Here is a 27958-nt window from a genome sequence, read left to right on the forward strand (position 1 = left end):
CACTTCTCTAATAGATTAAGTGTGATCATTTGATGGTTTGGGGTATAATATTTCAAATTCGGTTTGTACGATTGGCATGAAGTTTTTGTATCGCAAGTGTTGTGCGGCTCTGTTTTGCCTATGTGATGTTTTAACACGAGTGAGCTCGCGAGCATTGTTTTATCACAAAGTGAGCGTTTTTGAAATCCAATTTGCAAATAAAAAGGCTCATTTTGGTTGCACTACAGTTACCTAGTATTGGCAGCTTAATAGGACATGTTTTAAATTTAATCATCGGCAAGTGTATCGTTTCTGGAAGCGTCAGGGGCAAAGTTGTGTAGTGAAGTCGACTTGAATTTTTGGAGTCCGAGGACTAAGGCTGGTTTCCCGTGGAGGATATTTAATTTTCACTTTTCTCTCTTTAAAGTTTTTAAATCTACTTCTGGGCGTTTTTGTCGATTTTGTTTACGAAGTGCAGCTTCGCGTCTGTGTAAAACATTTATCAACAATCTTTTTTCTAATTTCTGTATCAAAAATTGAAACAAATTGTGTGCATTGCTCTTGAGATAACCATGGGTTTTGCAATCGGGTGCTGGATTTTTTTTCCCGTAAATAACTGCTCACAGAATAACTGAAGTTCTTGATAATATCCAAATCTGTTTTTTGCCAAAATAAATGTTTTGAGCATGTCTGTGTTTTAACCTCCCGTTCTAATAGATAATTGCTTTTTATACTGTAGTCTTGTAAGTCTGATTTTAGTATTGTTCACCCTAGTTGCCTCATTGCTTCGTTTGTTGAGCAAAAAAGTTTCCGATCTCCATCTTTTGCGAGAGGGAGTCTTTTGTTTTTTGAGTGATCAAATTTTTATGAAAGCAGTTTTTTCGACTCAACCAGTGTCTGCTCAAGAGCTGTCGGCCTTGTGACCGCTTTATAAGTTTTGTTCTGATGCTTATTTTATTTTAATTATTCACCTTGGCATGCTGTCTTTAAATTTTGGTACATCTAGTTGTGTCAACATTTAAGACTTTTCTCAACTTGGGCGGTTTTCATCGCATTTTCAGCCGGCTTCTTTCTCCAGCCATATTTGTGTTACATCGCAAGTGGTGGTAAGCTTGACGAAATTGTCAACAATGAATTATCCAGATTAGCCGCAACGTCTGACAAAACAAAAAGTAATCTCCTTTTTTACTTTGCAGGTCATCCGACATACTCCGAGCGAGTTGTTATTGACGGCGAGCAATGGTGCGTAATTGTCTGTGTTTTGTGTCGACCGGGATCGTTTGGATCTTACCCGAGCACGATTGTTAGCAATGACCCGGTTGACGGCGAACCCGTAGACTCCGAATGGCGAATTAACGTGGACGGCGATAACCTTATTTGGAGAATGGAGCAAGGTTCGAATTTTCAACCCGTTATAGGTTTAACTTCGCAGATAACATTAAATTCAGTCGTAAAAACCCATGCCAACCAATTCAGATTCACTCAATTTAAGCGTTTTTTTGTTTGACCAAGGCCTTGCAGGTAAATAGTAGGTAACCATCTCTTTGTACTGACCACAATTTGTCCCAGTTTCTAAGCCTGCAGAGCTGATGTCTTTGCGTCTCAAATTTAATGGTACCGCTTAGCTTTATATTTTATGAAGTGTAATTTTTGCTCGATTGGCATAATTAATTTGAATTAAGCACCTCTTCAATATGTGAATTTGTGATAGGTACAATCTCAGCTTGGGAACATCGTAGTTTTCTATATTTCAGTGCTAGAACCAGATTTTGATTTGTAAAACTCAGTATGACTCTATTTGGGCGTGTAAAATTGCGTCCATTCCCGTGGAATTTATTTTTTGTACTGTAATGGAAAAATGTTCAAGGCTCTAAGAGTTCAAGTCTGATGGTGACTGGAGCTGTTCTCGTTGACATCAAATTCTTCGACTCAATTGGAAGCATCGGAGGTTTGACGTATCGCGAGGCTTCCCTGTTGGTTCACACTAACTACTCGCAAAAATGAAGTGTTTGCCTGTAGCGTTAGTTTGAAAGTGACGAGAAATTGTTGTATACAGTGCCGTTAAGTGCAATTTGAATACAGTGCAATTGTAACCTATTTCTATCTTCTGTCAAATAATCTGAATTATAATTGAATCTTTTATATGGGTCCTAGGAGCTGCATGTTAGAATACCTGGGATCTATAATTTGTAAATACTGCAATGAAATCTTGATTTTGTAAATTTTAGTGATTTTTCCTCGAGTGAATGAAATACGTTAAAACTCGTTTAAAATAAATGCAAATAATTACTAAAACATACGTGAACTTTCGTTCATATTTGACTTAAAACCAGCCCTACAAAGGCTGCGTTGTGCTAAAATTGTGACTACTTCTTCTTGAAGTAAATATCTCCTTTTTCGGTGCTTTTTCAAAATTGAAATAATATCAACTGATAGGTGCTTACTACATTTTTATTTGAAAATTATATTTTTCGACGAATAGTTATAATAAGAATCTATATTTTCAAGGTTTTTATTTAAAATTTAACGTCCTTATACCGCAAATGAAGCGTTTGCTTGAAACTTTGAAAAGTGACCGGAAGTGATTGAATACATTGCTGTTAAGTGCAATTTGAATAGTGCAATTGGAACCTATTTATATCTTTTGTCAAATAATCTGAATTGTAATTGAACCTTTTATATAACCGTACGAACCTATTTCTTTCAATTGCAATTTCTTTCTGCAAACCTAATTTTCTTTTGTCGAATTATCCGAATTATAATTGAACATTTAATATAGCGGTACGATTTTCATTTAAGGATACGTGGGTTCTAGATTTCTAAATACTGCAATGATTTTGAATTTTAGTTATTCTGTCTTGAGCTATTAAAATCGTTATGATTCTTTTTAAATAAATATTTAAACATACTTGAATATTCGTTGTTATATGAGTTGAAACCAGCCCATCAACGGCGGTCTTAATTAGTTGTCAACGGCGGTCAACATTAGCTAAATTTATTGTGAAGATTTCTTGAAATGAATATCTCCTTTTCTGGTGCTCTTTTTTGTAATTGAAATTATATCAACTGATAGGTGCTTACTAAAATTTTTCATATTTTTTGACAGAATTATACAAATAGAATTTATTTTTTGAAAACTTTCTTTCAGGCTGAAAGTCATATTTACACTGAACCCAGAATCAAGTTTTAATCGTTGGTTAACAACTTGATTACTAAATCTTTTCACTCATTTGGTCAAGGTGATTTCGTCAACATTAGATATAATTTGATTGTCTCCATGTAATTTTAGCATGTCCGGTGGTCTATCTCTTTGTTTTTCTCTATTTGATATAAAAGGCTTTAGCCTATGACTTACTGGTTAAGTCGAATGTTGATAGCGAAAAAAACTTCCGGAATTTTTGTGTGTGTACTTTTTAGGACCCTTCGGCAAAAATTTTCTCTTTTCAGAAAATTTTTCATTTTTTTTTCTTCAAAAACGACTCGACCAATTTTCAAAAAAGTAACATCAATGGGAAGCAGGCCCACTATTATATGTGCCTGCTTTATTCTATATTCTTTTTATACATCAATTTGCTTTCTACAGCTTTCCAAAAACAGCTTTCTACAGCTCTTTCTGAAAACAACTCAATCTGATATCAAGGGTTTAATCGAGGTTTTGTGAAGCCTTCTTGCATAAGTTGCTACGACTTAAAGTTTGTACAAAAAAATATGTCTCTGGGAAGTTTCCAAAATCACAAAAACTTTCACTCATTTTTTAATAGACATCTAAGGTTTTAAGTGAAGCCCACTTTTTAAATTTCTTAAATTATTTGTTTCATCCGGCATCAGTACAACAAAAATCAAAAATTATCAAACAGGTACATCCGGCTCAGCTGCGCCTCTTGTGTGTGTGCGTGTGTATGTGTTTGAGGAGTTGGAATTCAAGTTTCGAGTTTCAAAATATTTGATAGCTCTAAATTTTTATGACATTTTTTTCTCGGGCAAACTGGTGTTTGCTCAACCAATGTTGGCTAAAATTTTGCTGCATAAGTTTTGTTTTGGTGCTAATTCAATTCTGGTAGTCGTTTTAATTGACACATTTTTCTTCAAAATGAACTTAAGCAAATCAAAGCCCGCGTGTGGAAAATAACAGTTTTTCGAGTTGTGGGCTTTCGTCTTTTCTATCTGCTAGCTTGTCATGTTTCTGTTTTATTGCGTAAATGTGGGTTTTTGCTGAGGGACCTTTCACATTTGTGTAAATGTGACCTTTTGCAGCTGATAGCAGTCATTAAAAACTATGCCTAGCCAGTGATTGTCGCCAGTTAACTTGCTGCTGTTACTGTTGTTATAAAGTTTTCTCAGACTTTTACCCGGGGCTATCTATCCAGTCAACTGTCTACCTAACCATCTAACCAACCAATCATCCATCTATGTTCAAGCATAATAATTTTGCATGTTTACCGAAAGAGTTTTTCATGTTTGAGCTATATCATATATTGCAATGCTTAAGAAAATTTTCACTTAGTTTTCCGCAAGGTCATTAATTTTCAGTATTTTTTTTTTGCGAGGCGAAATAAGTCTGTCTGTCTGTATACCTGCTTTGTTAATTAATTTGATTATGTCTGTCTACCCGTCTCCTAATTTTTAACTTTCATCTATCTATTATATATTTAAATACGGGCTTCACTATCTCGCCATGCTAAGGCTTTTTCAACGTATTATTTTTACATGTTTAACAAAAGAGTTTTTTTCATGCTCATGCTATATCGTATATTACTATGATTAAGGTTTTTTTTCGATTTTCCAGTTTAAGTTCAGTGTTTAATTTATCAAGTTTGAAATTAACAACCTAATAGTGGGATGTTGTCAGAGTTTTCCCAGCTTTTGCGTTTCTGGCCTCCATATATGAATTACCAAATCCTTGTAGTTTACGAGATAGGCAACTTTCGAGATTTTTCGAAAATTTCTAGAAAAACTAATTTTAAAATTTTCTCAATTTTTGAAATTCTCGTCCTTTAGTTAGGTGCTGTTAGGGTATTCTCAGGAGTTGCGAATCTGGCTCCAAATCTGACTTTCGAATCCTTGTAGTTTTCGAGATATGACGTTTTTTATGATATTTTAAAAAAATGTTCAAAATTTAGATTTTAAAAATTTCCAAATGTTGAAGATCTCAATCGTGTTATTGGAATCTGTGAGGAAACTCTCAGGGAGTTGCGAATCTTGCCACTGAATATGGTTGCTCAATTATTTGTAGTTTTCGAGATATGACGTTTTATAGGATTTTCTCAAAATTTTTCAGAGAACTTAGCTATAAAAGTTTTCACAAAACTTGAAATTACCATCTATGTAGTGAGGCTTTGTCAGGGTACTCTCAGGTGTTGCGAATTTCGCCTCCAAATTTGACTGCTCTAAACCTTGCAGTTTTCCTGATATGATGTTTTTCGTGATTTTTTCAAAAAATTTTCATGAAAATTAAATTAATTTTTTTTTCAAAGCTTTAAATTCCTAACCTGTAGTTGGGGGTAGTCAGAGTAATTTCAGTGGTTGTAATTTAGGACTACAAATAAGAATGCCCAAATAATGTTAGTTTAAGAGATAAGACCTTTTTTGTGATTTTTTTTGGAAATTTTCAGAAAACTCAAATTACAAAATAATTCACTAAAGTGAAATTCCCAATCCTGTAGCTGTGTGCTGTCAGAGTAATTTCAAAGATTGCGATTATTGCCATCAAATAAGACTGCTGAAATCTTGGTAGTTTTCGAGATGTGAATTTTTTGCTGGTTCTCAAAAATACCTTTTTTTGGAAACTTAAGGTTACGTTTCTCAAAATTTGAATTTCTCAAAGTTGTAGTTGGGTACTAAAAGAGGACTCTCAAAAGTTGCACATCTTGCGTCCAAATGCGACTTCTCAATTTCTTGTAGTTTCCCAGATGTGACATTCTTTAGTTCATTTTAAATTTTCGAAGAACTTATAAAAAAACTTCACAAATTATTATGGTTCTTCAAAATTTGTATGAAGAACTTGAATAAAAAGCTTTGCAAAATTTGTAATTACGAACCTTGTAATTGGGTGCTTTCAGAGTACACTCAAAGAAGTCAGATCTTTTTTCCAAATATATGCGGTTTATTATGAGTACCGGAGGTGCGTTACACGGTAGTACTCAATTAAAACCGTGATATATAACAATCTATCTATATTTATCTATAATATATTCGAAAGCATATGACACATATCTCGCCATGTTTAACGAAAAAAAATTTGCACTTCACGGTTTATCGTATTTTGCTATGCTTAAGAATTTTTTTAGATTTCCCTGTTTATGAATGCTAGTCCAATTGAAAGGTCCGGCTGTAAGGCTGAGGCTATAATGCCAGCATGAGAGGGAGAGGTTTGAGCTGTGTAGCGTAGTGTCCAGGAATTTTCGTACTTCTATTTATGTAATTGGCGTTTTTTTTGCGTTTATCTCACCAATTTTGAAATTAGTAGCCATATAATTGAGAGCTGTCAGCGTTGCACCATGGGTTGAAAAATTGGCCTCCAAATTTGACTATCTAAACTTTTTTAGTTTTCGGAATATGACGTTTTTCTATGATTGTTTGAAACATTTTCCTAAAAAAAAACAGATTAGAATTCATAGTTTGCACAAATAAAGGTGGCTAGGGGAAAGTCTACGGTATGTCACTTAGGGGGTGGGAGATTGTACGCTTGGTCTCAAGATTTTTTTGCTAACAGGTCGCGCACCAAGTTGCATATTGCAATTTGTTTGACTTTGTGTTTGAAAAGTGAATTTTAGTTTTTAGTTTCACTGAGCGTGGGAAGGACATTTTTATAGGTCGTGTTGAAGTTTTTGGTAGAAAATCTTGAACGATGTTTACGCTCAATGATATCTTTTAACAGTTCGACTCCATTGGTTTCTTTAAAGTTCATTTCAATTTTATCTGCTGAAAGAAAAACAAATCACGCTTATGAATAGCGAAAGTTCAGGTGGCGTGAAAAACAAATCGTGGGGGAATATAGCTTCGAAAGTAAGTTATGAGTTTCAAAATTTCCAGTGGATCCAGTTTGACCCAGTTTTCAAAAAACATCCAGTCTCAAATTGATCTACTTAAATGAAAAAATATTGATCACGAAAGGTTCTTAGAAATTGAAAAGCTTTGTACTTCTTTCTTTCGTAATTTGAAAGTTTCAAAAATCAGCACAACTGTTTCCTTTAGTTCACTGACACTCCAATTTGCAGTTGGCTATGTTTTGCAAAATATAATTGTATTATTGTGATATTGTCGATCTACTTTATTTTAAAACAATTGTTACGACAACTTCACTGAAATTGACTGCCATTGTTCCTTCCTTTTTTGCCATTTTTAAGTACTTCAAGCAAAGGAACTGATCGAATGTTTCCTTGTTTTAATTACGCGTTCAATCATACAAAAAACTAATTAGTCTGATGAGTTTGAAAGGTTTTTTTTTTCAATTTGTCTGAGTTAAAATTACTCTCGATTATTTAAATTTTTCGATTTAAACAGTCTATGAACTTTGTGAAGACTCTGATATAGCTCGTGAACTTTTTTGTCGTTTTCCCTGGAAAAGTCTGCAGATTTTTTCAGGCTCAAATTTAGTTTTTTTTTGAGTTTTCACTTTGGTTTTTAAGTTTCCAAATTGAAAGGAAGGCAATTTTCACTATTGAGCAAAAAGTGTAACGGTCAAGACAAACGTGATCGACTTCTAGTTTCGAAAGCGGTTTAATTTTCAGACTTCTCTGCGATATAAGTTATCTATTGAACCTGTTTTCTCACAATGGGTTATTCCTATCAAAAACTTTTCAATAATAATTTTTTTTGGTTTAAGTTTCTTAAATTGAATTTTATTTTATTGAATTTTATGTAGGTTTGAAATCAATTCAGTATTTTGTGGTGCACTTGCCTTCAGTGACTCTTCTCCAACTATCTGTTGGTTATGTTGTTTGGAATTTGGAAGCGGATGTTTTAAAAACATTTTCTGCTTCCTTGTTCATTAACACTTCTCCGACTGTCTTGTAGCTGTTTTTTTTTGTTTTCTGTAGTTTTTCAATTTTCGTTTTTTTTCATCAAATATGCGCCGTTTTTCACTAATGAATAAGAAGCGTAGCTTTGCCTCTGTCAATATAACTTCCGATGAACATTACGATTAAATGCATAGATGATTTTTTTATGTTTGCAAAAGCATCTGTGCACAAGTTTTAGGTACTAATAGGAACTATTTTTTGTCATCAATTTTGGCCGATCAACACACAAATTTATCTAAAAGCACCTTGGGCACCGATATAATTTTGAGAGCTGTGCGTCAAAAATTTACCCAAAACAGCATTTTCTTTTTGTGTTGCCTGCGGTGCTGATATTTTTGGCCAATTGGGTCTAATTGGCGTTTCAGGAGTGCTCAAAAACATTTTCGGACGTCCTTAAAAAAGTTTCAGCGTCATATTCGGCCAATATCGAAAGTTGTCCAAGTTTTTGTCGAAAGTTTTTCATTCTTATCTTAGTCAGTAGGATGCAGTGAATGGATCCTTGTCTTAACTGTTTTGAAATTTCTGTTTTAATTTTTTGCTAAAACTTGAAAAATATCTCATTCATCCCGTTTTTACAAATATTTTGTGTGCAGTCAATTTTGTATCAGTGTTTGTCCAGTTAATTTTTGTTCCGCGTGAATCTGGTAGATAATTTTGTTTCTCAAGTGCTAAGAAATTCGACATCGCCTTTGTATTTAATTGAAAGGGCTATGTTTTTTTAGGATTTGTGCAGTTATAGAATATGTAAATCATTGTTGGATTTTCCTTGATTTATATATATTTTTTCAAATAAGCTTGATGTAAACTGAAATATTATTTTACCGATGGCTTGTCGAGTCCGGCGACTGAAACCATATCGAGACGATGATCACGTGACCAACGAACAATATGGCGAAGAGAACACATATTGCTACCAAGCGAAAGGCGGTTCCTGGGTTTACATTCCTCAGTTCATCAACCCATACCATAATTTTCAATTGAGAAAAGGAGCAAGTATCGGTGAATGTAAAACCGCATTTCGTGACCTGGTTTCAACTCCTAACCGCCAAAAACGCATGTTAGTTGCATACTCTTGGCACATGATAACGAACGAAGTGCTTTATTGCATTGGAGAAAGGACAGTTTGTGACGTGTTCGATTATGCAATTAGTGGTGACACAAAAAAATCTGAAAGCTGAACTGGCAGAATACCCAGGTGCACTAGAATGCACAGATACTTCTGGTAAGAGCGCAAATAAGTTGTCTCATTCTTAGACTGAAATTTTTGGTAACTGCAAAACTTCTGCGTTGAAACTTCTTAGGGTTGTCTTACAAAGTTTCGCAACACATAGGCTCTCAATCCTTTACTTTTTGTGTGTAACCGTTTGAAAAGTGCGGTTACGTCAATATCTGGTTATACGACTATGAGTGGTACGATTTTTGCTCATTGATGATTAGGCATTTGTTTTCCAAATTTTTGTTTGAGGCGAAGCGTCTTAAGTGTACTAAAGTTTTTGAATTGATTTTATCCTCATTTATGGCTAGACCTTTTTTCTCAAATTTTCTTTAAGGCAAAGCGCTTTGAATATTTTAAAATTAATGTTTTTGCTGAATGATGATGACTTGGCGATTGTTTTTCATACTAAGACAAGGCTCTGTCATTTTAATGAGATGAATATGTTGATCTTTTTTTCTCATTGATAATTAGGCGTTTTCCCCTAACGTCTGCTTAAGGCGAAGAGCTAATTGTGTATGAAATCTTTTGTTTTGATATTTTTGCTCATTGATGGCTTGGCGTTTGTTTCCCAAATTTTTGTTCAAGGCAAAGCACTACTAACGTATCAAACTAAAAATATTGATATTTTTGCTCATTGATGGCTAGGAATTCGTTTTCCAAACTTGTTTAAATGATGCGGTGTTAATTTTTTTGTCCATTCATGGCTAGGAACTCAAATTCTAAATTTTTGCAAAAGGCAAAGCGTTATTAATAAAATATACTTTATGTATCATTATGTTTGCTGACTGATAGCTATGCTTTTATTTTCAAACCTTTGTTAAGGCCAACCGCTATTAATTCCGAAATTATTTGCAGCATAATAAGTGTAGTCATCTGCAAACAATTTTCTAAACTTTTTGATTAGTTTAGCTCATTAATTTTTAAAGCTCATTAATTTTTTAAGTGAAAAAAGGGTCTTAAGTTTAAGGTTTCTCCATAAAGAGTTTATTTAATATCCACAGACTTTTCGCATCTATTTCTTATGTGCGAAATTAAACTATTTCCTTGGTTCGTAAGTTTTTTTTGATTTAGAGACACGTTTTATAGCGTTTATTTAAAAGAGTTATTTTTAGATGTCCTGCGACTGATAACTTTTTTTTGGTGATTAATAATTTTGTTCGAAAGAGTTGCAACTAGAAGCGTGTAATGTTTTTAAACTAACTTTGCTTATTAAATAAACGTTTCTTCAAAATAATTTCTAGGATCTTCGTTGCTGTACATCGCAGCCCGAAGTGGTTTTTACGACACATGCGAATTTCTACTAGATAAAGGAGCCAAACCCGGATTCACTTGTGGCTCCTCAGAGAGCACTCCTTTACATGCGGCCGCCTATTATGGCCACGATTTGGTTTGCATGCTGCTTATATCCAGAGGCGCCAAAGTTGCTGCCAAGAATAGATTTGGGAATACACCCGTTGACGAGGCCAAAACCGATGAACTTAAACAGAAGTTACTAGAATTGAAGAAAGGCGATATAATTGCATCTTTGACTCAGTCCGTACAGAATGTGAACGCTGAAAATATAACTCATAGGGGAAAAACTGTCGCTCGTATTCTGAGGCTTCAGAATATAGATATACCCAAGAACTGGCTGCCAGCATGGCATGGAACCAAATACAATTATTTGAATTCGATTCTGAAAAACGGATTGCAACCATCGGGAGCGGTTGTAGATGGCACGGCAATCAGACCCCCAAAGGGTCATTACCAGCTGGGGTCAACTCACTTTGGAGTTAATAACTGGGCGAGCGCTGTGTTCATCTCTCCCAGTTTGATATACGCAGGTAAGTTGGTCGGATCTTGCCTCAGTCTTTGAGACTTGAAATTTATGAAATAACAGTTTGGCTTGTGTGTGCGTGTGCTTCACATAAAAACTTCCAGTTGCAGAACTTTATTGGCAATAATCATAGGGCATTTTTCGGCTCTTCGAGCGTAGTTACCGCTTGGTAAATTTGTGTCACTCAAATGCTAATTCAACGCTGGGAAATCTGTTTATCGGCATCTAAATTGAACAAAGTTGAGACGAACGCAGAGTTTTTGCTTGAATTTTACGCTTCGTTTCTGAATCATAAATTGATACAAACTAAATTCATAACTTTTGAAAGCATAAATAACGAGTTTTTCAGAATGGCTGCTATGTCTCAATTAAAACATTTAGTAGCCTGTTTTTTTTACCTTGCAGGCCATCCGACGTATTCTGAGCGAGTTGTTCTCGGCGGTACGCAATGGTGCATCATAATCTGTGTTTTGTGTCGACCGGGTTCGTTTGGATCTTACCCGAGCACAATTGTCCGCGATGACCCTATTGACGGGGAACCCGAAGACTCGGAATGGCGAGTTGACATGGAAGGCGATGATCTCATTTGGAGGATGGCGCAAGGTTTGAATTTACATCGTTGGGGTATAATCCATAAGTAAACAAAGATAGCCCATTTGGAGAAATAGCACATATTGTTCCGACAACAGTACTATTATTGAAGCAATTAAGAGTTAAGCAATCGAATTGAAAATGGCTAAAGTTACACTAAAACACATAAGAAGTGCGCTCTTACTCAAATAAGATACATTTAAAAAATATTATTATTGGGAATCCGAGTTACGTGTGAAAGGGCCATAGTATGATATCTCGTTTGACCTCCTTTGAGATTTCCTTGAGGAAAAAAATTATGGAATTCAGAGAATTTCGAAAAAAAAACTAACATGCAATAACTTTTTCAATTTTGTTTATTTTACCAATTTTCCTGTTGTTTTTTTTCCAATGAAAGGCGATGAAATTAGTGAATGAGATGATATAATAGCTAAAATAGTGACTAAACTGCTGGCGAATTCAGTTAAATTTTTATTTTTACATGCGAGCTAAAGAGCGTAGTTAAATGTTACGAATCAACTTTTTTCTAACCCAACTCGCAAATAAAAGTGCTCATTTGGTGGCAATTTTGCTCTATAATATTGGCAAATAAGTGGTTTTTGTTGAATCTGCTTTGCTTGTGGCTCTTACCTTTTTTAGAGCTACTTTTTACGAGTTGCAGCTTCGCTTTTGTGTTGTTCCCTCATTCTATCTCTTTTATGAGATTCGTTCAGCCTTATTTTACGAAGTACAGTTTTGCGTAAGTGACAAATTATCACAATAGGAATAAGAAAAGAGCCAAATCATGTTTTGATTGAGGTATCTTGAGCTCTTGGATATCTGAAAAATTGTGATAGGTAAAAATCCCATAATTAGAACCAACCAACTCAACTAACTAGCCTCTGTTAAAATATCTACGCTAAGAAGTGGCTATATAAGAAAAAAAACAGATTTTTGTTTGTGAAGCTGAATATGGATTTAATGGTGATATTAGATAGCTTTTGATTACTTTGGGAAATAACCTCATTGCATAAAAATAGTTTATTTAATTTGTTTTTGAGTTTTCTGTTGTCAGATATGTTTTTATAACGGGAAATTGTTCAAGGTTCTACGAGTTCAAGTCTGGTGGTGACAGGGGTTGTTTTCATCGACCTCAAATTCTTCGACTCAATTGGAAGCGACAGAAGTTTGACTTATCGCGAGGCTTCCAAGTTGGTTCACACTAATTACTCGCGAAAATAAACTGCTTATCTGGATCGTTAGATGAAAAGTGACATGAAGTTGTAAAATAGTGCTTTTAAGTACTGAGATTTTTCTATTCTATGCTTTATCAAATAATTTGAATTTAATTGAACGTTTTATATGGATCCCACTAACTTCAATTTTAGATAATGGGCTCTAAATTTTAAAAACTTTTCGTTGAAATAAATATGTAGATTTTTTTGAGCCAAACAATTCTTGAAACTGAATGAAAAGAAGTGTAGTTAAACCTACGTGAACATTCGTTCATTGTGATTTCAAAAAGGCTGCTGCTTTACCGAGCTAAAATAATTGTGAAATTTTCTTGAAATATTTCTATCCTTTTCCGATTCTCTTAGCTAAATTTAACATAATATTAACTGAGAGGTGCTATTAACCATTTTATTCAAAAATTAGATTTTGCTCTAATTATTTTAATAGAATTTTTAGTTTTTATGGTTTTTATTTTAAGTTAATTTTCTTATTATAATTAGGTCTTTGTAACGCTGGTCTTCGAAGCAATTTTTTTTCTGTTAACCTTATTTATATGGATCAACTCTAAATTATTGGCTCAAAACTTAGTTTGGGTTGCATGACATGAGAATTCGCCAAATTTTTCTGTCAGATAAAACAAACTCACTTGTTACGCTTGCGATTATCACAGCGTTATCAAATCGAAATGTTGAATTTACGTGTTAAAGAAAATCAATCGAACCATTTGGTAAATTCTGTTATTTCATCAGCAACAGATATATTTTGAATGTCTGTTTTTTTTCGAAGTTTGTTTATTGTAGTCGGCTTACACACTTATTTTGCTAAATTTGGTATTAAAAGTATTGGCCTTATTAACTGATATTGTGCCGTTTTATGGCTAAAAAGTTTACAATGCGTGCGCGTGTGGTTTTGTGTTTGTGTGAGTTTGGAGACTTGGAATTTTTGAGTTTTTTTTTTCGACTCTGCGGTTGTTCACTTACTTTTTGTCTGCTAGATTGTCAGGCTATCTTTGTGTTAGTATCTTTTTTTATATTAAATCAGGTAGCGTAATATAATCATCGGAATGGGTCAAGTAATATATCATATTATAACCCTTCCAGTGTGAGTCGAACGATTTTAAAGTGTTTTCTATCATTGGTCCCATTAATGAGAAAAACCGCTCTGAAATTTTTGAGTTTAAATTTAATTTCGAGCGATTATAAGACATCATCGCTGGCTTTACTCGCTCAGAAGTAGACTAAAACTTTTATTTAAATAGTGAAAAACTTAGTTTTTCTTCCAGAAAATTAGTTCTGGACTTTTATTTAGCGCCTCCTTTGCAATAAATTATTTTAGAATTCAAAATTTTATTCTGCAAAAAATCAAGTACAGTTGTTAACATTTTTAAATTTTTTTCGAAAAGAACTGTTGTCAAGTATGTCTAATTCTCTAACGTTAATGTTATACCCGTTCGTTTTGTTTTCTCGTCACATGGCGCACAAAACACGACACTAATTTGAAAAAAAAAACTACATTTTTTGTAGTTTTTTTTAACATGGTCGGAACATTCTGTCCAAATTGCCCATCAACCAGCTATCATTCCTTGGTTCATCATTGATCGGATCAATTTCGTTCTGCGTGTTTAATACGCAAAATTAGGTACCCTGGAAACTGTATCCGCAAAATAAAGTACTCTGGAGATTATATGAGGTTGAGTGATTATCATATCCAAGCCCTTTCTGTGGTGATTAGGACTGCAAAAATAATCCAATTTGCAATTTTTTTCCTTGACCAGAAAAGGCGTTATAATATTTTTTGTTTTGACTAATGTTACTGACTAATTTTGAAGACTGTGCTTTAGCCTACTTTTGTTAAAATGCGTTAACTAATTTTTTAGTTACCCGTTTTTAAGGCTTAGTTGTTTCCCCTTGACGCGACACGACACATTTTGGGGAATACAAAATAAATCTCTGTGTAACGGAATTTTCTGACCATTTGCTCAGTTCCCAAATGTATTCTATTACTTGTATGAAATATTTTTATTACATGTCCTATTTTTCATTTTGCTCTAATATCTAATATAATCAATATGTTCTAATAACCAACTCGCGGACCTCTAACCACTTTCAGTGTTTTTTTTTTCAGGTTGAATGGTCATTTTGAACTCTTGAAAGTTTCGAGGTTTATCCTGGATAAATTAGTGTTGAACAGACAAAATGAGTGACACTGAAGCAATAATCCGACTGCCGCTCATTTTCCAGGTGGACAGTTGCGTGAACACAATCATGAGCGACTTCTACAACTACCATTTCATACCTTCAGTGGTGCAGGAAATATTCGCAGTTCCTGTAATTTTAATTCTCCTCGTTTGCACGTGTATTTTGATTACATGGCGAAATAATTACTTGTTGGCGTATTACAGCTCCGTTATCTCTTTTCTATGCATTCTTTTTTCGTTCGAAACTTGTCTGAAGTTTCTTAACATAGTATCAGAAAGTGTTTCCTCGAAAAACGAAAGTGGCGACCTAATTTGGCACTGGAGTCAAACAGTTTTAATCCTGTTGTTTTCTGGCTGCTTTTTAACAGCATCGTATATAGTTAACCCATTTTTGGGCGTCAAATATTGTCCAGTTTGGTTCTTTCTAGTTTACATGCCTACTTTTCTATTTATATTTCTTCCTAGTTGGGCTCAAATTATTTCATTAGTTTTGTTTTTCTCAGTAGCCCCTTTGGCACCCGTTTTTATTCTTATCAAACACGAAGGATCTGATTATTACAGGAAAGCAAGACAGCTCTTCAATCTTTCAGCTAACACAGGTCATTTTGAGTTTTTAATTGGATATCTTTTGGCAAATGTCGATCGCAATTTCGTCTTCAATATTCTGATTCTATACTGGTGCTGTCATCAAGGATACTCAACTATACCGACTTTATTCGACTATATTACGCAATACGCCGACAACTCAGGCACGAGAAATGAACAATCTTCGTTAATGCATGAACAAATTCCGCCGACGAATGAAAATATACACGATGAGAATAACCATGATTTCGCCGTTTCTCCTGCGAGTGAAATAGAAATAGTTACTATCAAATTAGTTTTTAGGAGTTTTGTGCTTAACTGCACTAAATCGTGGGCTTTGATAGCATCTACGAGTGCAGTTTTGACTAGAGTGGCGAAATTGTTGGATCGAGTTTTGTCGTTTTTACTCGAGACGAGAAATGAAGAAGAGGATTTTGGAACGTTTTGTGCTTTGCTGTACTTAATTGCTTCAATACAATCACGTAAGAGTATCTAAATTTTCAAAAATTGTTTATTTGTTGGCTTACGTTTGATTTTGAAAAAAGTCTATTTTGTTTCCATTGATATTAGTGGATAATTTAAATTTATAAAGCAATCCCTACGAAATCAAAAACCATTATTTTAGTTTAAGCTTTTACACTCCCTTGGTATATATCACTGTTTGTTTTGACAACGCCTTGCGAAAATGTTCGATCTTTTTTTGTAAGTTGACCAAATTTAGTTTGAGAAGTCTCCATAATTTTAACTAGAAAAAGACAAGTCCAAAACGCCGTTGTATTGCAATTTTTGGAGGGTTTGACAATCTATCTATCTATCTGTCTATTATCTATCTATCTGTTATCTTTTATCTATTATATAATTAAATGCGGGTTTCACTATCTCGCCTTGCTTAAGCTTTTTCAACGTATTGTTTTTGCATGTTTAGCGAATGATTTTTTGCACGTTTAAGCTATATCGTATCTTGCAATGCTTAAAAAATTTTTTCGATTTTCTAGCTTGTTTGTTTTTTTTTAGTTTGAAATTAGCCACCCAAAAGTGTGATGCTATCGGGTTACCCTAGGGGTTACAAACTGTGCCTTCAAATTTGAATACCCAAATCTTTTTTACTTTACGAGATACAATGATTCTTCGGATCTTTTCAAGTTTTTTCATAAAAATAAGAATCAAAAATTCCAGAAAAAGTGAAATTCCCAACCATGTAGTTGGGTGCTTTCAGGGTACTCTCAAGGGTTGCAAAGGTTGCCTCTGAATGTGACTGCTCAAGTCCTTTTAGTTCCCGAGATTTGACGTTTTTTATGATTTTTTCAAAGAAATTATATATTAAAAGCATAACAAAAATTGAAATTCTCAACCCTTGATTTTTGAGTGCTGTCAGAATACTTCCAGGATTTCCACATTTTGCCTTAAAATATGACTGCTCAATTTTTTTTTAATATCCGAAATATGACGTTTCTTAAGATTTTCAAAAAATTTTTATTATCTTAGATATAAAAAATAAAAAATTTAACAAAAGTTGAAATTCTGATTTTTATAGTGTTAGTTGCTGTCAGGGTACTCCCAGGCAGTGTAAATCTTGCCTCCAAATGTGACTGCTCAAATGCTATTAGTTTTCGAGATATGACGTGTTTTCAAAATTTGAAATTTCGAACCCAAAAGTGGGTTGTTCTCAGGGTACTATCAGAGGGTGCAGATCTTGCTTCAAAATTTGTTTGTTCAAATCATCTTAGTTTCTGAGATATGCCGTTTTTGTTTTTTCAATTTTTTTCTAAAATCTAAGATCCAAAATAATTTCCAAGTTCGAAATAGTTAGCACAATGGCGGGGTGCTCTCAAAGGTAACCTGAGGATGTTTGTCTGTACTCCAATAATGACTGCTCAACTCCTTGTGCTTCCTTAGATATGAAGTTTTTATCCTTTTTGAAAGTCTTCAAAAGTTATAATTCAATTAAACACTTTTCAAAATTTGAAATTTTCGACCCTTGGTGGGGTGGTCAGATTACTTCCAGCGGATGCATATATGGCCTCTCATACTAATATTTTACAATAAAAAAGTGATATTTTAAAATCAATTACGCTGGATTATGTCTCCCATTTATCATTTAGCAATAGAAAATTATTTCATTTTTTATATGGAAGGTGCAGTCGTATCCTGTCGTCTATTTCAGGGTTTTGTTATAAAAACCTTTAATCAAAACTATTTTTATCGTTCAAATGTGAAATCAAAAGCGTTGTTAGATTCTCCCGTACTTCTTTACGGTTGCATTTATTTCGCTGTTTTTTTTCATATAATTTATGTATAAGCAACTTATATTTATATTTGACTCGTGGCTTCATTAAAATTTGTGTATATTGGCGCCTCTAGAAAAAAATGTTGTTCGTATAAATTCGTTGTCATTAATTAGTACCAATGGGGAGGGGGCAGGGCGCTCACACTTCTCACATCCGCAACTGCCTATTATACCACCCTCAACCAGAGCCCTCTTTTAACTTATATCGCCAAGTTTTTCACTGTTTGCGTAGACCTGGCCTACTTGACCCCGGATGAACAATACTCTCGTTTCCTGAAGAACTGTCTGATCATGCTGGTGGGTATCCTCCACTTCTCTCACATGTCATCCCAGTCTGTAGTGGAGGCAATGGGAGCCACAAATAACAGGAGGCCAATCAGGTGCAGTTGAAAAGTGATGTCCATTGAAGTATACAATTGGAGACTTAACTTAAAGAAACCCCCCCCCCTCGATAAAAAAGTCCCTGTCACCTTCCCCCACCATAGAAGTTTTTCCTTTTCGTTTTAGATTGAAACGCTATAATGGCTAAATGCACGATTTTACAATGCAAGGCATGAAAAGTAAATGGGCTCAACCGTAAATTCATTACCATGCAAAGTTTCATTATAGAACAACGCTTGAAAATTTTTAAAAATGGTATTTCAAATGAGTTCGAGAGGTGGGGAGATATTCGGAGTTTTTTTGGGAGAGTTAATTGATAGTTGCGGCAATTTTTGTGACCTTAAGTTGTTTTTTTTTTGGGGGAAATTCGTAATAAATGGTGAAAAAATTAGGCATCATTAAGGATCTGTTAAACAGAACAGTAAGTAAGAATACACTGTTATTTATCCAGGCATATCAAAATCTACATTCTTATCATTGTGGAACTTATTACCGCCTTCTCCGTCATCAACTACGTTCTCAGTTTTCCTATAAAAACCTGGAACATTGCCGTATCCCTTTTCACAGCCGAAATCATCTTCAAAGTCTCAATGTTGATTGTTATTTACCTATTTTTCTACACCTGGGATTCATTACCTCTAAAAAAGTATATTAACCAGGATTTTGACGACATGCTGACCAACATAAAATTGTTTACAAGTTGCATTCTGTTTATGTTTGGATGTGCTGTATTTATAAATGGATGTTGCATTCTAATTTTTGATGCGGGTGGAAAATTCAGGGCTGTTTTGTTGGGCTTGCACGCATACAGTACAATTTTTCTTCAATGTCGAGACGGTTACAGAAAGTTTCAACTTAGAAGATCAGCTTCGAAAAAGTTGGAACAGCTCGAAATTGTCGAATTTATGGCGTCGGAAAATGGGAGTACAGATTCGTCAGACGAGCAGAATAATGAGCCGAATTTGTGCCCAATTTGTTACGAAAGTTTGGAAGTAGCGCTGAAAACTAAATGTGGGCACGTTTTCCATAAAAATTGTCTAAGAAAATGGATTTATGTTCAAAACTATTGCCCCTTATGCAAAGTTAATTTTGAGGAGTAAACAATTTATTTAATAAAATACTGAAGTTTAGGATAGTTTTTTAAGTTATCATTTATGTTTCTATGAATTATTTTGATTTAATTCATGTTTGGTTTTGTGTTTTTACAAGAACTCTTATAAAAATAAGCTGAACATAACATATAAAAAGGTCAACGTAACACTTCAATGCATCCTGAGAAAAGAGTTTTAAAAATGCACAATTGGTAGATTTGTTTAATGTTGATAGCAATTTAGCCGACAAAAGAGCTATTTATGACCATTATAAAACCAGGTGCATCATTTACAGGAAAAATATAAAACGAATGCAGACATTTTGCTGCTGATCAATTGCTTTCTTAACTAAAAAATGGAACGTCACATTGCGTTTGCCAAGATAAAGGTAAGAGTTTGATATCGTAGCTATCACCAGTAGCTCATTTACTTACTAGATTGGGTTAATCACTGGATCGCGGCAGTCAGTTTTTTCTCGAAATTTCTATTACAGTTGCTGTGTAAACTTTGGGGGACCAACGCTAAAGTGTTTTAAAAGGCAACTGGGGAACGCAAGCCAAAAAACAAAGCCCTCGACTAAAATATTCTATTTGAAAGATGCTTGCAAGTGGAATAATATGGAAAAAACCCAGTGTCTTTCTGCGTTTGCATCGAGTCTTATCAGTATGGACGTATCACTAATGAACCTTGACTTCGTATATTTTGTTTTTTTTTGCTTACAAATTTTACTAAGCCCAAACTTTACATGGAAAAAAAAATTTTATGCTCCCCTCCGTATCGCATAAAATGCTAAAACTCTTAGAATAGAAATTTTTGTTAAAAAGATTAATAAACTTTTTTAATGTTCTAACTGGAGTTGACACAAGTTTTGTCGGCTCAATTGCCGTTCAGTTCAAATTTTTAAATGTTCAACGCCTTCGATTGTTTGACGAAGATCGCCATTTTCATCCGCATCAGTTATTATAGATTTTGACTCGATTCTTTTTAGCTATTTTTCATTGATCCGCAATAAATTATAACAATCCGGTTTTGTAGCTTCCCCGTTTCTATTATCCTGATGAGCAAAAAGTCATTTTGTTTTTGCTTCTTTTGAGCGATTGGCTAGAATTGTTACACACTTCACTGCTATAAATTTTAATTGACAGTTTTGTGTACCATGCAGTTGCTTCGTAGCATGACAAGCCCGGCTTACTTCCAGATAATTCAAATGTCAGCCATCATTCCCAAAAAAAGTTTTTACATGAAAATGTTAATGAATTGTTCCAAAAAACTATGTCGAAAAAAGTCCTTTTCAAAAAATTGACTTTTTAATACATTTGAATGATATTTTCTTGAAGGTTACAGCCATGATTGCGTCTGATGATGTTTCCGAAATAATTATATATGACGACGTTTTATGGATAACAAGTTGCATAAGATATTTTCTGTAGGTAAAATTGAAACTTAGAAACAGAGAAAAAATTTCGACTTTAATTGAACAAAATACAGAGAAGTTCATTTTAACTCTGGAAATTAAACACTGAAAAAATCAACCATTTTCAAGCTTTTCATTTTCGCTTGTTTGAAATTTGAAAAGTTCTTGTTGGGTTTGGATTGGAACTAGCTTGCAAATGACATACTGAAGTTCTTCAATCGGGAAAACCCTCAACTACCATGCTTTTGTTAATTATCTTCTTACAGAGTTTTCACATTTCTAAGGAATTCATATTATGGACATCTTGGAGATGTCATCGTTAACTTCAGTTTTTTAGTTCTGAAATTTCGCAGCGAGGCAAGTGAAATTGTCATATTGCTCGCGATTTGAGAAAATTTTGAAAAAAGAACTTGAGACAACCTTGTCCTACTGACAATTTGTGACAACCGTTTTTCTGTTGAGCACAAGGCATAGTTTTTTGGCATGAAAGGAACTCATTATAGATATTATCAGGTTCTTTCAAATTGAGAAATTCATAGATGTGATTTGTATATGTCAAAACCAGATCATATTTATTTTTAAAGTTTATACTGAGTTTATTCAAATTTTTCGGCAATTTTCATATTGAAATTTTCATATTGCTCGCCATTTGAGAAAGTGTTGAAAAAAACTTGAGACAACTTTGTCTTAATGAAAATTTGTAGCAACCGTTTTTCTGTTGAGCACAAGACATAGTTTTTTGGTTAAAAGGAACCAATAAAGATATCAGCTTTTTCCAAATTGAAGAAATTCATAGATGTAATTTTTATATGTCAAAAGCAGATCATATTTATTTTCAAAATTTATACTGAGTTAATTCAAAACTTATGGCAATTTTCATAATAAAATCTTCATAATGCTCGCCATTTGAGAAAGTTTTGAAAAATCATAAGAGACAACCTTGTCTTAAAAATCATAAGAGACAACCTTGTCTTAAAAATCATAAGAGACAACCTTGCCTTAATGACAAGTTCAATTTGTGACAACCGTTTTTCTGCTGAGAACTAGACAGTTTTTTTTTTGGCAGAGACATAGTTTTTATAGAGACAAGACATAGTATTTATTAAAAATATTGTCAGGTTTTTTAAATTGAAAAAGGAAACTCAAACGAGATATGGTTTTTCAAAACCAGATCATATGTAATTTTTTAAATTTATACTGAGTTTAATCAAAGTTTGAGTTTATGCGTGAAATAAGTTCACAATCGCTAAAAAAATCAGGACTCAAACAGTGACACAAACCCCCCCCCCCATAAATCCAGATGTCAAATAGAGCAGTCAACTGGCATCGTTTTATAACTCAAACAATATTTTTTTTCATTCGTGGCTCATGCATGAATAAGCAGCAAGAAGTTGTTTTGGCTTCGAGACAAAAACACTACCACGTTCTTCTCAGGTCAATTTTGAGTTAAAGCTGAAGGTTTGAGTTAATTAATGGTCGCTATCTTTTTACGAGACTAAAATATTTAAACTGTTAGTTAATTTGTTAGTGCTTAGGTCATGAAAATTTTCCTGTCCCTCCTTACTTATTTTTTTTTGTTTTTTTTTTGCGGAGTCTGCTCTAGACTGAACATAATTTGCTACTTTCAAAACAAGCGGCATTTTTTCTTATTATGAAAACTTGTTCAAAAAGTTAGACGCCGAGATAATTTATTTCCCTACAAGAAGTATTCTTTTACATGGCCGTTGCGCTTTTCGCTGGTATCCCAAATCAATCAATCTTCATTCATGGCAATAGTCCGCAGCGTAAACTACCAGCTTCTGTTGTCTTGTCAGTTTGACTCTGTATAATAAGAAGCAATTAAATAAGAATAGTCTCTTTGTTGTACAGTAGAAGATCCACGAGAATCAAAGCTTACGTTCAGAAAAAGCGTTCTCACATAGACATCGATGCACTTGCTGGTATCCGAATCGCTCCCTTGAAGCCGTCGACCTAGTTGCCGTTGAAGTTTGTCAGCTGTTACTATATTCTATACAAGCACCAATTACAAGCACCAATTACAAGCACCAATTACAAGCACTAATTACAAGCACGATTACAAGCACCAATTGAAATACGATGCGCTTTTATTGCACAGCAGAACTCAAATAAAAAAATTTCGCTAGCTCTTTTTGTTTTATCCAAATCAATGCAAGCATGTTTAATTCGTGAAATGAGCAATGATTCAAGTGTTTGTTGCTAACAAGACTGCTCATATCAGGGCAAAGCTGTGAATAATCCAATTGCCCATTGCAATTGGAACGTTAAGGAATAGTTTTTGCTTAAAGTCTTGAATATAGGTTTTGCCTTGAATAGTTTTTGCTTGAAGTAATATTGACAAATTATAATTTTTGGGCTGTTTATAATAATTTTCAAGCGTAAACATTCGAATCGAGTCTGAAAATAGTAAGACCAATTAGCTTGCCTCAGTTCATTTTGGAAAAAATTCTTCGTGCGGGATATTTCGCCACGCGTAAATAAGGAGCATTAAAGTTTTAGCATCAAAGTATAAAATGAGCAGCTTAGTTCGACTCATTACACAACGACCGAAATTCATGTTATTATAGTTCATAGCACGTCCCTGATGAGACCACGAAGATCAAGTGAGCGATTACTTGAAAGTGACGTTCTTTTGATAAATGAATAAAAAAATATAGAATAAAAAGACGTCTGAATAAAAAATATATAGAATATATTGGATTTTGATTGTCTGTCTCTAAAAAAGTTTTTTTTAAATAATAAAATCAACTAGTATTGATTAAAAACGAAAAAAAAACTTAATGTGCTGTCAAATCCATGAAATCCATTTGAATCTACTATAATCAAAACTTCTGATCATAAAATTTCCATTTTCAAGAAAAAGTTCTCACGATACAATTCCATAGAATTCTATACGCACAGAATACTGTATGAAATCTCTGTTATAGGGTTTTTGCATACATTGAAATTGTATAATAAGCATTTTTTCATGAGCCAATAAAAAAATTTAATTAAATTTCTGAAAATTCTTACGTTGTAATCGTAACTGAACACAAGTGACAATGACCTTGGCTTATTCAAATCTAGAGTCACCAAAGGGTGGACGGCCTTGCATTTATAATGTATACGGAACAACCTGAAATGGCTCAAAGTGCATCATTTTGTTATATCAAGAAATTTAAATTAATCTGGCATTGATCAAGTCAAACATAAACATGTCATTGAAAAAAATGTGTTTTGAGAGATTTTGAAAAAAAGTTATCCGGCTGAAAGGAAAAAATCTAACATTCCTGTATCCAGGACTACGTTATACACACAAAGATATAAAATTTGCTTGTAATTAAAAAAAATGTTTATTTGAGTACATAATTTGTCTTGCGGTTTAAAAAAACGAACGTTTTTTTTGGGAAGTTTAGAAGTAACTTGAAAAAACTTTTTTTGTCGCCTATCCTATATTTTCCATATATGAGAATTGTATGACAAACTTTTTTTCCAAAAAAAATGTATAAAATACATTGTTATCAAATTTTTTGAAGTTCATTAACACTGACTGCTTTTTCTGTCATTCTTAGGTTGTTCATTCTTAGATTTTTTGGTTTGATTTGGTTTATTTCCTTTGTTAATGTTTCATAAGAAAGAATTGATGAAATGTTTTCGGAATTTCGAATTTTGTTTTAAGCTCCATAATCCTGCTGCTCAACTAAACCGCAATACTACAAACGAGCAATCTAATCAAAAACAACAGCAGTTAGCCGAGAAAGACGGAAACAACAAAGAAAACAAAAAAGAACATAAAGCGCGCAAACAATCTCCTGAGAAAAGCACTGTCGGGCAAAATAAAACTCAAGCTGAAGATTCGAAAACGGAACAAAATAAAGGAGCAAAACCAGGTACTAAACAGGGTGCGACTTCAGCTGCTACTGGTGACCCTTTGACCTCAATTGCAGTAGTTGACCCCGAAAATGACCAATCACGCCCTAATTCTTCAGGCGAAGGGCCTAAGGAGATCCCGCCTGCAGTTGAAGAGTTCTTTGTTGTTAATTTAGACTGCTCGTTTGTGCTTTTGTTGGAACACTTAAAGGCAAGAATAATTTTCTTCTTTTCCAATTATATCGTATTTTAGAGAAAATAATTTGTCATAAAAAGCAGTTACTGATTTGATGGATATCTGCGAATTTTGCAAATTATTTGCAATAACTTTTGTGCAATGATAAAATTTTGCCAAAAACCATATGAAGACCAAAAACCAACAAGTAAACCACAAAAAACCAGTTTTTACTGCAGTTTTTGCTAAAATATTCAAAAAGTATATTATTTTGCAGAGTAAATTACTAACCGATCAAGGTGCTATCTGCGACCTTGAATTGATAGACGAAAGTGGACAGATAATGAACATTGCTGACTTCTCCCCCAAAGAAAAGGGCTACAATCTACTGAAGGAGAACTGCACATACTACCCTGTGATCATCAAGAAAAACAGCGACGGCTCTCTCAGTAATTTCGATATTTACGGCAAAGAGGTAAAAATTGTCATTTATAGTTTAAATTAATAGGTCTGAGGTTCGAATTCAGTCAATATCTTACCATTTTTTAAAAAGTGTCGATAACCTTATCATCGAAGTGGTATTTGAAATAGCCATAATGGTCAATTTGCGGTTTTAAAACGACGATTTAGAACTTGTATGCTATCATGTGACTTTATCTGTTTGTATTTGGCATATTTTTAAAACATATCTATTTCCAGTGGCGTGCGCAAGAATTTTTTGACGGGGAGGTTTCTTACAAAATTTGATTGACCTTTTTTTATTAGTCAGTCAACAATTACGAATTTTTCTGTTTCTTCGGATATTTATCTTAGAGCAACCATAATTAGGATCATGTTCTGCTTCGCAGTCAATTTTTTGGCAAAAAAATAGTCTAGCCACATTTACAAAGATAGACCAAAAAGTTGCTCTCCACCCAGAGTTAAGTGTTTTTCAGCGTTTTTAGAATTTACGGCTAGTCGGCCAAAATAGATTCTAGTAAAAAAGCGCCTGAAGACCATTGTACCAACGTGTCGTGGAATTCCATTTTGCGTGACGTCCTAAGATAAAATTTTTCACCAGAATTAATGGTGAGAGGGGATAAATTAAAAGACCGGAAAAGTTAAAAGGTTACTCATTCCTTTGTCTGGGCTTACTGTCGGTATTTTATACCGTAGGGTTAGGAGAAATCAAATTAATTTTGGAAATAGGTTAGATAACAGTCAACTCTTTACCTGCTGTAGTGACTGCTATGTTCACCTTCCATTTCGATTTCAAACCTTGATTTTTTGGCCTTTTTTGTTGTCATCGTTAATGCATTAAATCAAAACCTTAGTTTTTGGTTTTCAGAAATTTAGTCTGGAAATTATTACCAAACTAACCACTCAAATCAAGAAATGTGTCAACAAACTGTCCAAAAAGAAAGCAGCCGACAACGCAGACGCGGCCGAATCTCTGGAAGCAGCAGCTGCCATGTCATCCACTGGAAAAGTTAGGAAGAAAAAAACAGACAAGGGTGCCACCGAATCCTCCGGATGAATTATGGACTTAAACTGCTCCAGTAGTTTTCAAACAGCCATTTATGTATCGTTTCAAAGATCTACCAACTAATTCGAACTAAGTTATGAATTTTTGAGTACTATCTTGAATGCGGATATTAAAAGTAGCAGATTTGCGCTTACCTCGGAGTGAAACTTATCTTTCTTTATCAGCTATAGTGTCCGCGCTACCGAATAAACGAGCATTTGTAATCTAAACAATCAGCATATAGCAAAAATCAAATACTTACCGAAGAAGCTGGTATAGTGATTAGTTTAACAGTTTATAACTACAAAAATCAAGTATACTAAGTAACCACTTTTCGCAGGATCACAACACATTGACGTTGTCCGTCCCTGTTAAGGGTTTGGCTCAAACGAAGAACTGTATATAACATATGTTAATTCATTGTAGTAGTGGTTGATCATTTTCAGATACTTAAAGCTAGCAATCAAGGTCACAGACTAGACATGGATACTGCCAGTTTATGATTATTGAATTCATCATTCAACATTCTCCCCTCTCTGAACGAAGTATAAGTATAGTTGAGGGCCAATGTTAATCTATTTTGATCAGTTGTCTGTCATTGATGTATCCTCCAATTATCTAACTAAACTTAAAATGGCTTCGTACCAGTTAACTAAGGGTATATAAGCTTCGCGCCAATAGCCTAGTACCAAATAACTTAATGTACATAAGATTTTTGAGCACCGATTAACTTAGGCTACTTGAGACTACCTGATTTGGTAGTTTGAGTTCAGCTGAGTCTTTCTATCCGATTGCCATCCTTTTTCTGCACTCTTTGACTGTTCCGACTACCATGCTGGTTGTTAGTTTGTCCTCACATGCAACTTTTGAAGTGGGTGCTCATTGTAGTGGGTACATTATGAAACTGTAATCCTCATACTTGACCATCGACCCACCACAACAAAATCTCTCCTTAGGTAATTTCACATTGTTATGAAATCTTAAGGAATCCACCGCTGCTTTGACATATTTACTATCCGTTTATACCGTAAATTTGTCGAATTTTCCCATGAAACCTGAGTCGAAGATGGTAGCTTTCCTATCTACGCGTTCTAATTTTGTTACTCTTCGCTTTTATGCTTCCGTGTCAACTAAATCTGAATATCTGTATTTGTTCATCCTTCTGACTTTGACTGCAAGTGAATTATTCAGACGCTTTTACCCAACTTGTCAGATACTTAATAATCGTTTGTAGCTCCTATCGCCATAGAATTCCCATTGGAGCATCTCATATAACTTCCGAAAGTTCATGGCATGAACTGGCGTTCTCTTATACTACTTCAATAGGTTTTCAGTGCACGCATCACGCATCATGTTGGCATTGTGTTTACTGAGCACATTGTTCAGCCTTTTTGCTAGATCTGGTGTAATGCGTTTAGTCATCCATTGATGTTTTTCAATGAGCGACCTGGCCATCACAACAAAACGTATGTCACTGCCATCTCATTGTCCGCTGCTGACATGTTGTCAAATTCCTATGTCTGCACTGTGCCTTTTAGCACAGGTCTGTGTACCAAGTTATCATTGTATGCATTCACACTAAGTCCCAGGAACTCGAAATTCCGACGTCTAGTTGTAACCTT

At 34.2% G+C, this 27958-nt stretch overlaps 4 protein-coding genes and 1 long non-coding RNA gene across 6 annotated transcripts in view; all 5 read left to right on the plus strand.

Annotated features, from left to right (window-relative positions):
* Nucleotides 1–1182: 1182 nt before the first annotated feature.
* On the plus strand, nt 1183–3116 carry LOC134853243 (uncharacterized). Its single transcript, XR_010164326.1, has 2 exons — nt 1183–1373; nt 1847–3116. It is a non-coding gene; the product is annotated as an uncharacterized LOC134853243 (long non-coding RNA).
* A 4384-nt stretch (nt 3117–7500) lies between these two features.
* Nucleotides 7501–13233, plus strand: LOC134853408 (uncharacterized). Of its 2 annotated transcripts, none has more exons than XM_063869403.1 (4): nt 7501–9222; nt 10521–11039; nt 11438–11635; nt 12708–13233. In XM_063869403.1, the coding sequence occupies exons 1-4, from the start codon at nt 9141–9143 to the stop codon at nt 12842–12844; spliced, it is 936 nt and encodes a 311-aa protein (XP_063725473.1). In that variant the 5' UTR covers nt 7501–9140; the 3' UTR covers nt 12845–13233. The 2 variants fall into 2 exon arrangements, with proteins under 2 accessions (XP_063725473.1, XP_063725472.1); XM_063869402.1 differs by having other exon boundaries at nt 7503–9222; nt 10458–11039.
* The window catches only part of LOC134853409 (ras-related protein Rap1-like), a 132353-nt gene continuing 114822 nt past the window's right edge, over nt 10428–27958 (plus strand). The window contains exon 1 of the mRNA XM_063869404.1: nt 10428–10431. The gene's annotated coding sequence lies outside the window, so the exon portion shown is untranslated. The remainder of the gene's footprint in view (nt 10432–27958) is intronic.
* LOC134853244 (protein TRC8 homolog) lies at nt 14964–19411 on the plus strand. The gene is made up of 3 exons (XM_063869211.1): nt 14964–16099; nt 18137–18284; nt 18737–19411. Exons 1-3 carry the CDS (start codon nt 15031–15033, stop codon nt 19383–19385), a joined length of 1866 nt encoding a protein of 621 aa, XP_063725281.1. The 5' UTR covers nt 14964–15030; the 3' UTR covers nt 19386–19411.
* LOC134853272 (uncharacterized) lies at nt 19590–26942 on the plus strand. The gene is made up of 4 exons (XM_063869245.1): nt 19590–19764; nt 24467–24868; nt 25110–25307; nt 26160–26942. Exons 1-4 carry the CDS (start codon nt 19732–19734, stop codon nt 26346–26348), a joined length of 822 nt encoding a protein of 273 aa, XP_063725315.1. The 5' UTR covers nt 19590–19731; the 3' UTR covers nt 26349–26942.

Source organism: Symsagittifera roscoffensis, chromosome 8, assembly GCF_963678635.1.
Source record: "Symsagittifera roscoffensis chromosome 8, txSymRosc1.1, whole genome shotgun sequence".
Classification (NCBI taxonomy): Eukaryota; Metazoa; Xenacoelomorpha; order Acoela; family Convolutidae; genus Symsagittifera; species Symsagittifera roscoffensis.

Coding starts and splice junctions, on each gene's coding strand:
- LOC134853408 (XM_063869402.1), top strand. CDS start 9,141: ATGCAATTAGTGGTGACACAAAAAAATCTGAAAGCTGAACTGGCAGAA. Junction 9,223..10,457: donor AGAATGCACAGATACTTCTG/GTAAGAGCGCAA, acceptor AATAATTTCTAG/GATCTTCGTTGCTGTACATC. Junction 11,040..11,437: donor TCCCAGTTTGATATACGCAG/GTAAGTTGGTCG, acceptor TTTACCTTGCAG/GCCATCCGACGTATTCTGAG.
- LOC134853272 (XM_063869245.1), top strand. CDS start 19,732: ATGGAACGTCACATTGCGTTTGCCAAGATAAAG. Junction 24,869..25,109: donor TTTTGTTGGAACACTTAAAG/GCAAGAATAATT, acceptor ATTATTTTGCAG/AGTAAATTACTAACCGATCA. Junction 25,308..26,159: donor TCGATATTTACGGCAAAGAG/GTAAAAATTGTC, acceptor TTTGGTTTTCAG/AAATTTAGTCTGGAAATTAT.
- LOC134853244 (XM_063869211.1), top strand. CDS start 15,031: ATGAGTGACACTGAAGCAATAATCCGACTGCCGCTCATTTTCCAGGTG. Junction 16,100..18,136: donor AATTGCTTCAATACAATCAC/GTAAGAGTATCT, acceptor CTGTTTGCGTAG/ACCTGGCCTACTTGACCCCG. Junction 18,285..18,736: donor AATAACAGGAGGCCAATCAG/GTGCAGTTGAAA, acceptor TTATTTATCCAG/GCATATCAAAATCTACATTC.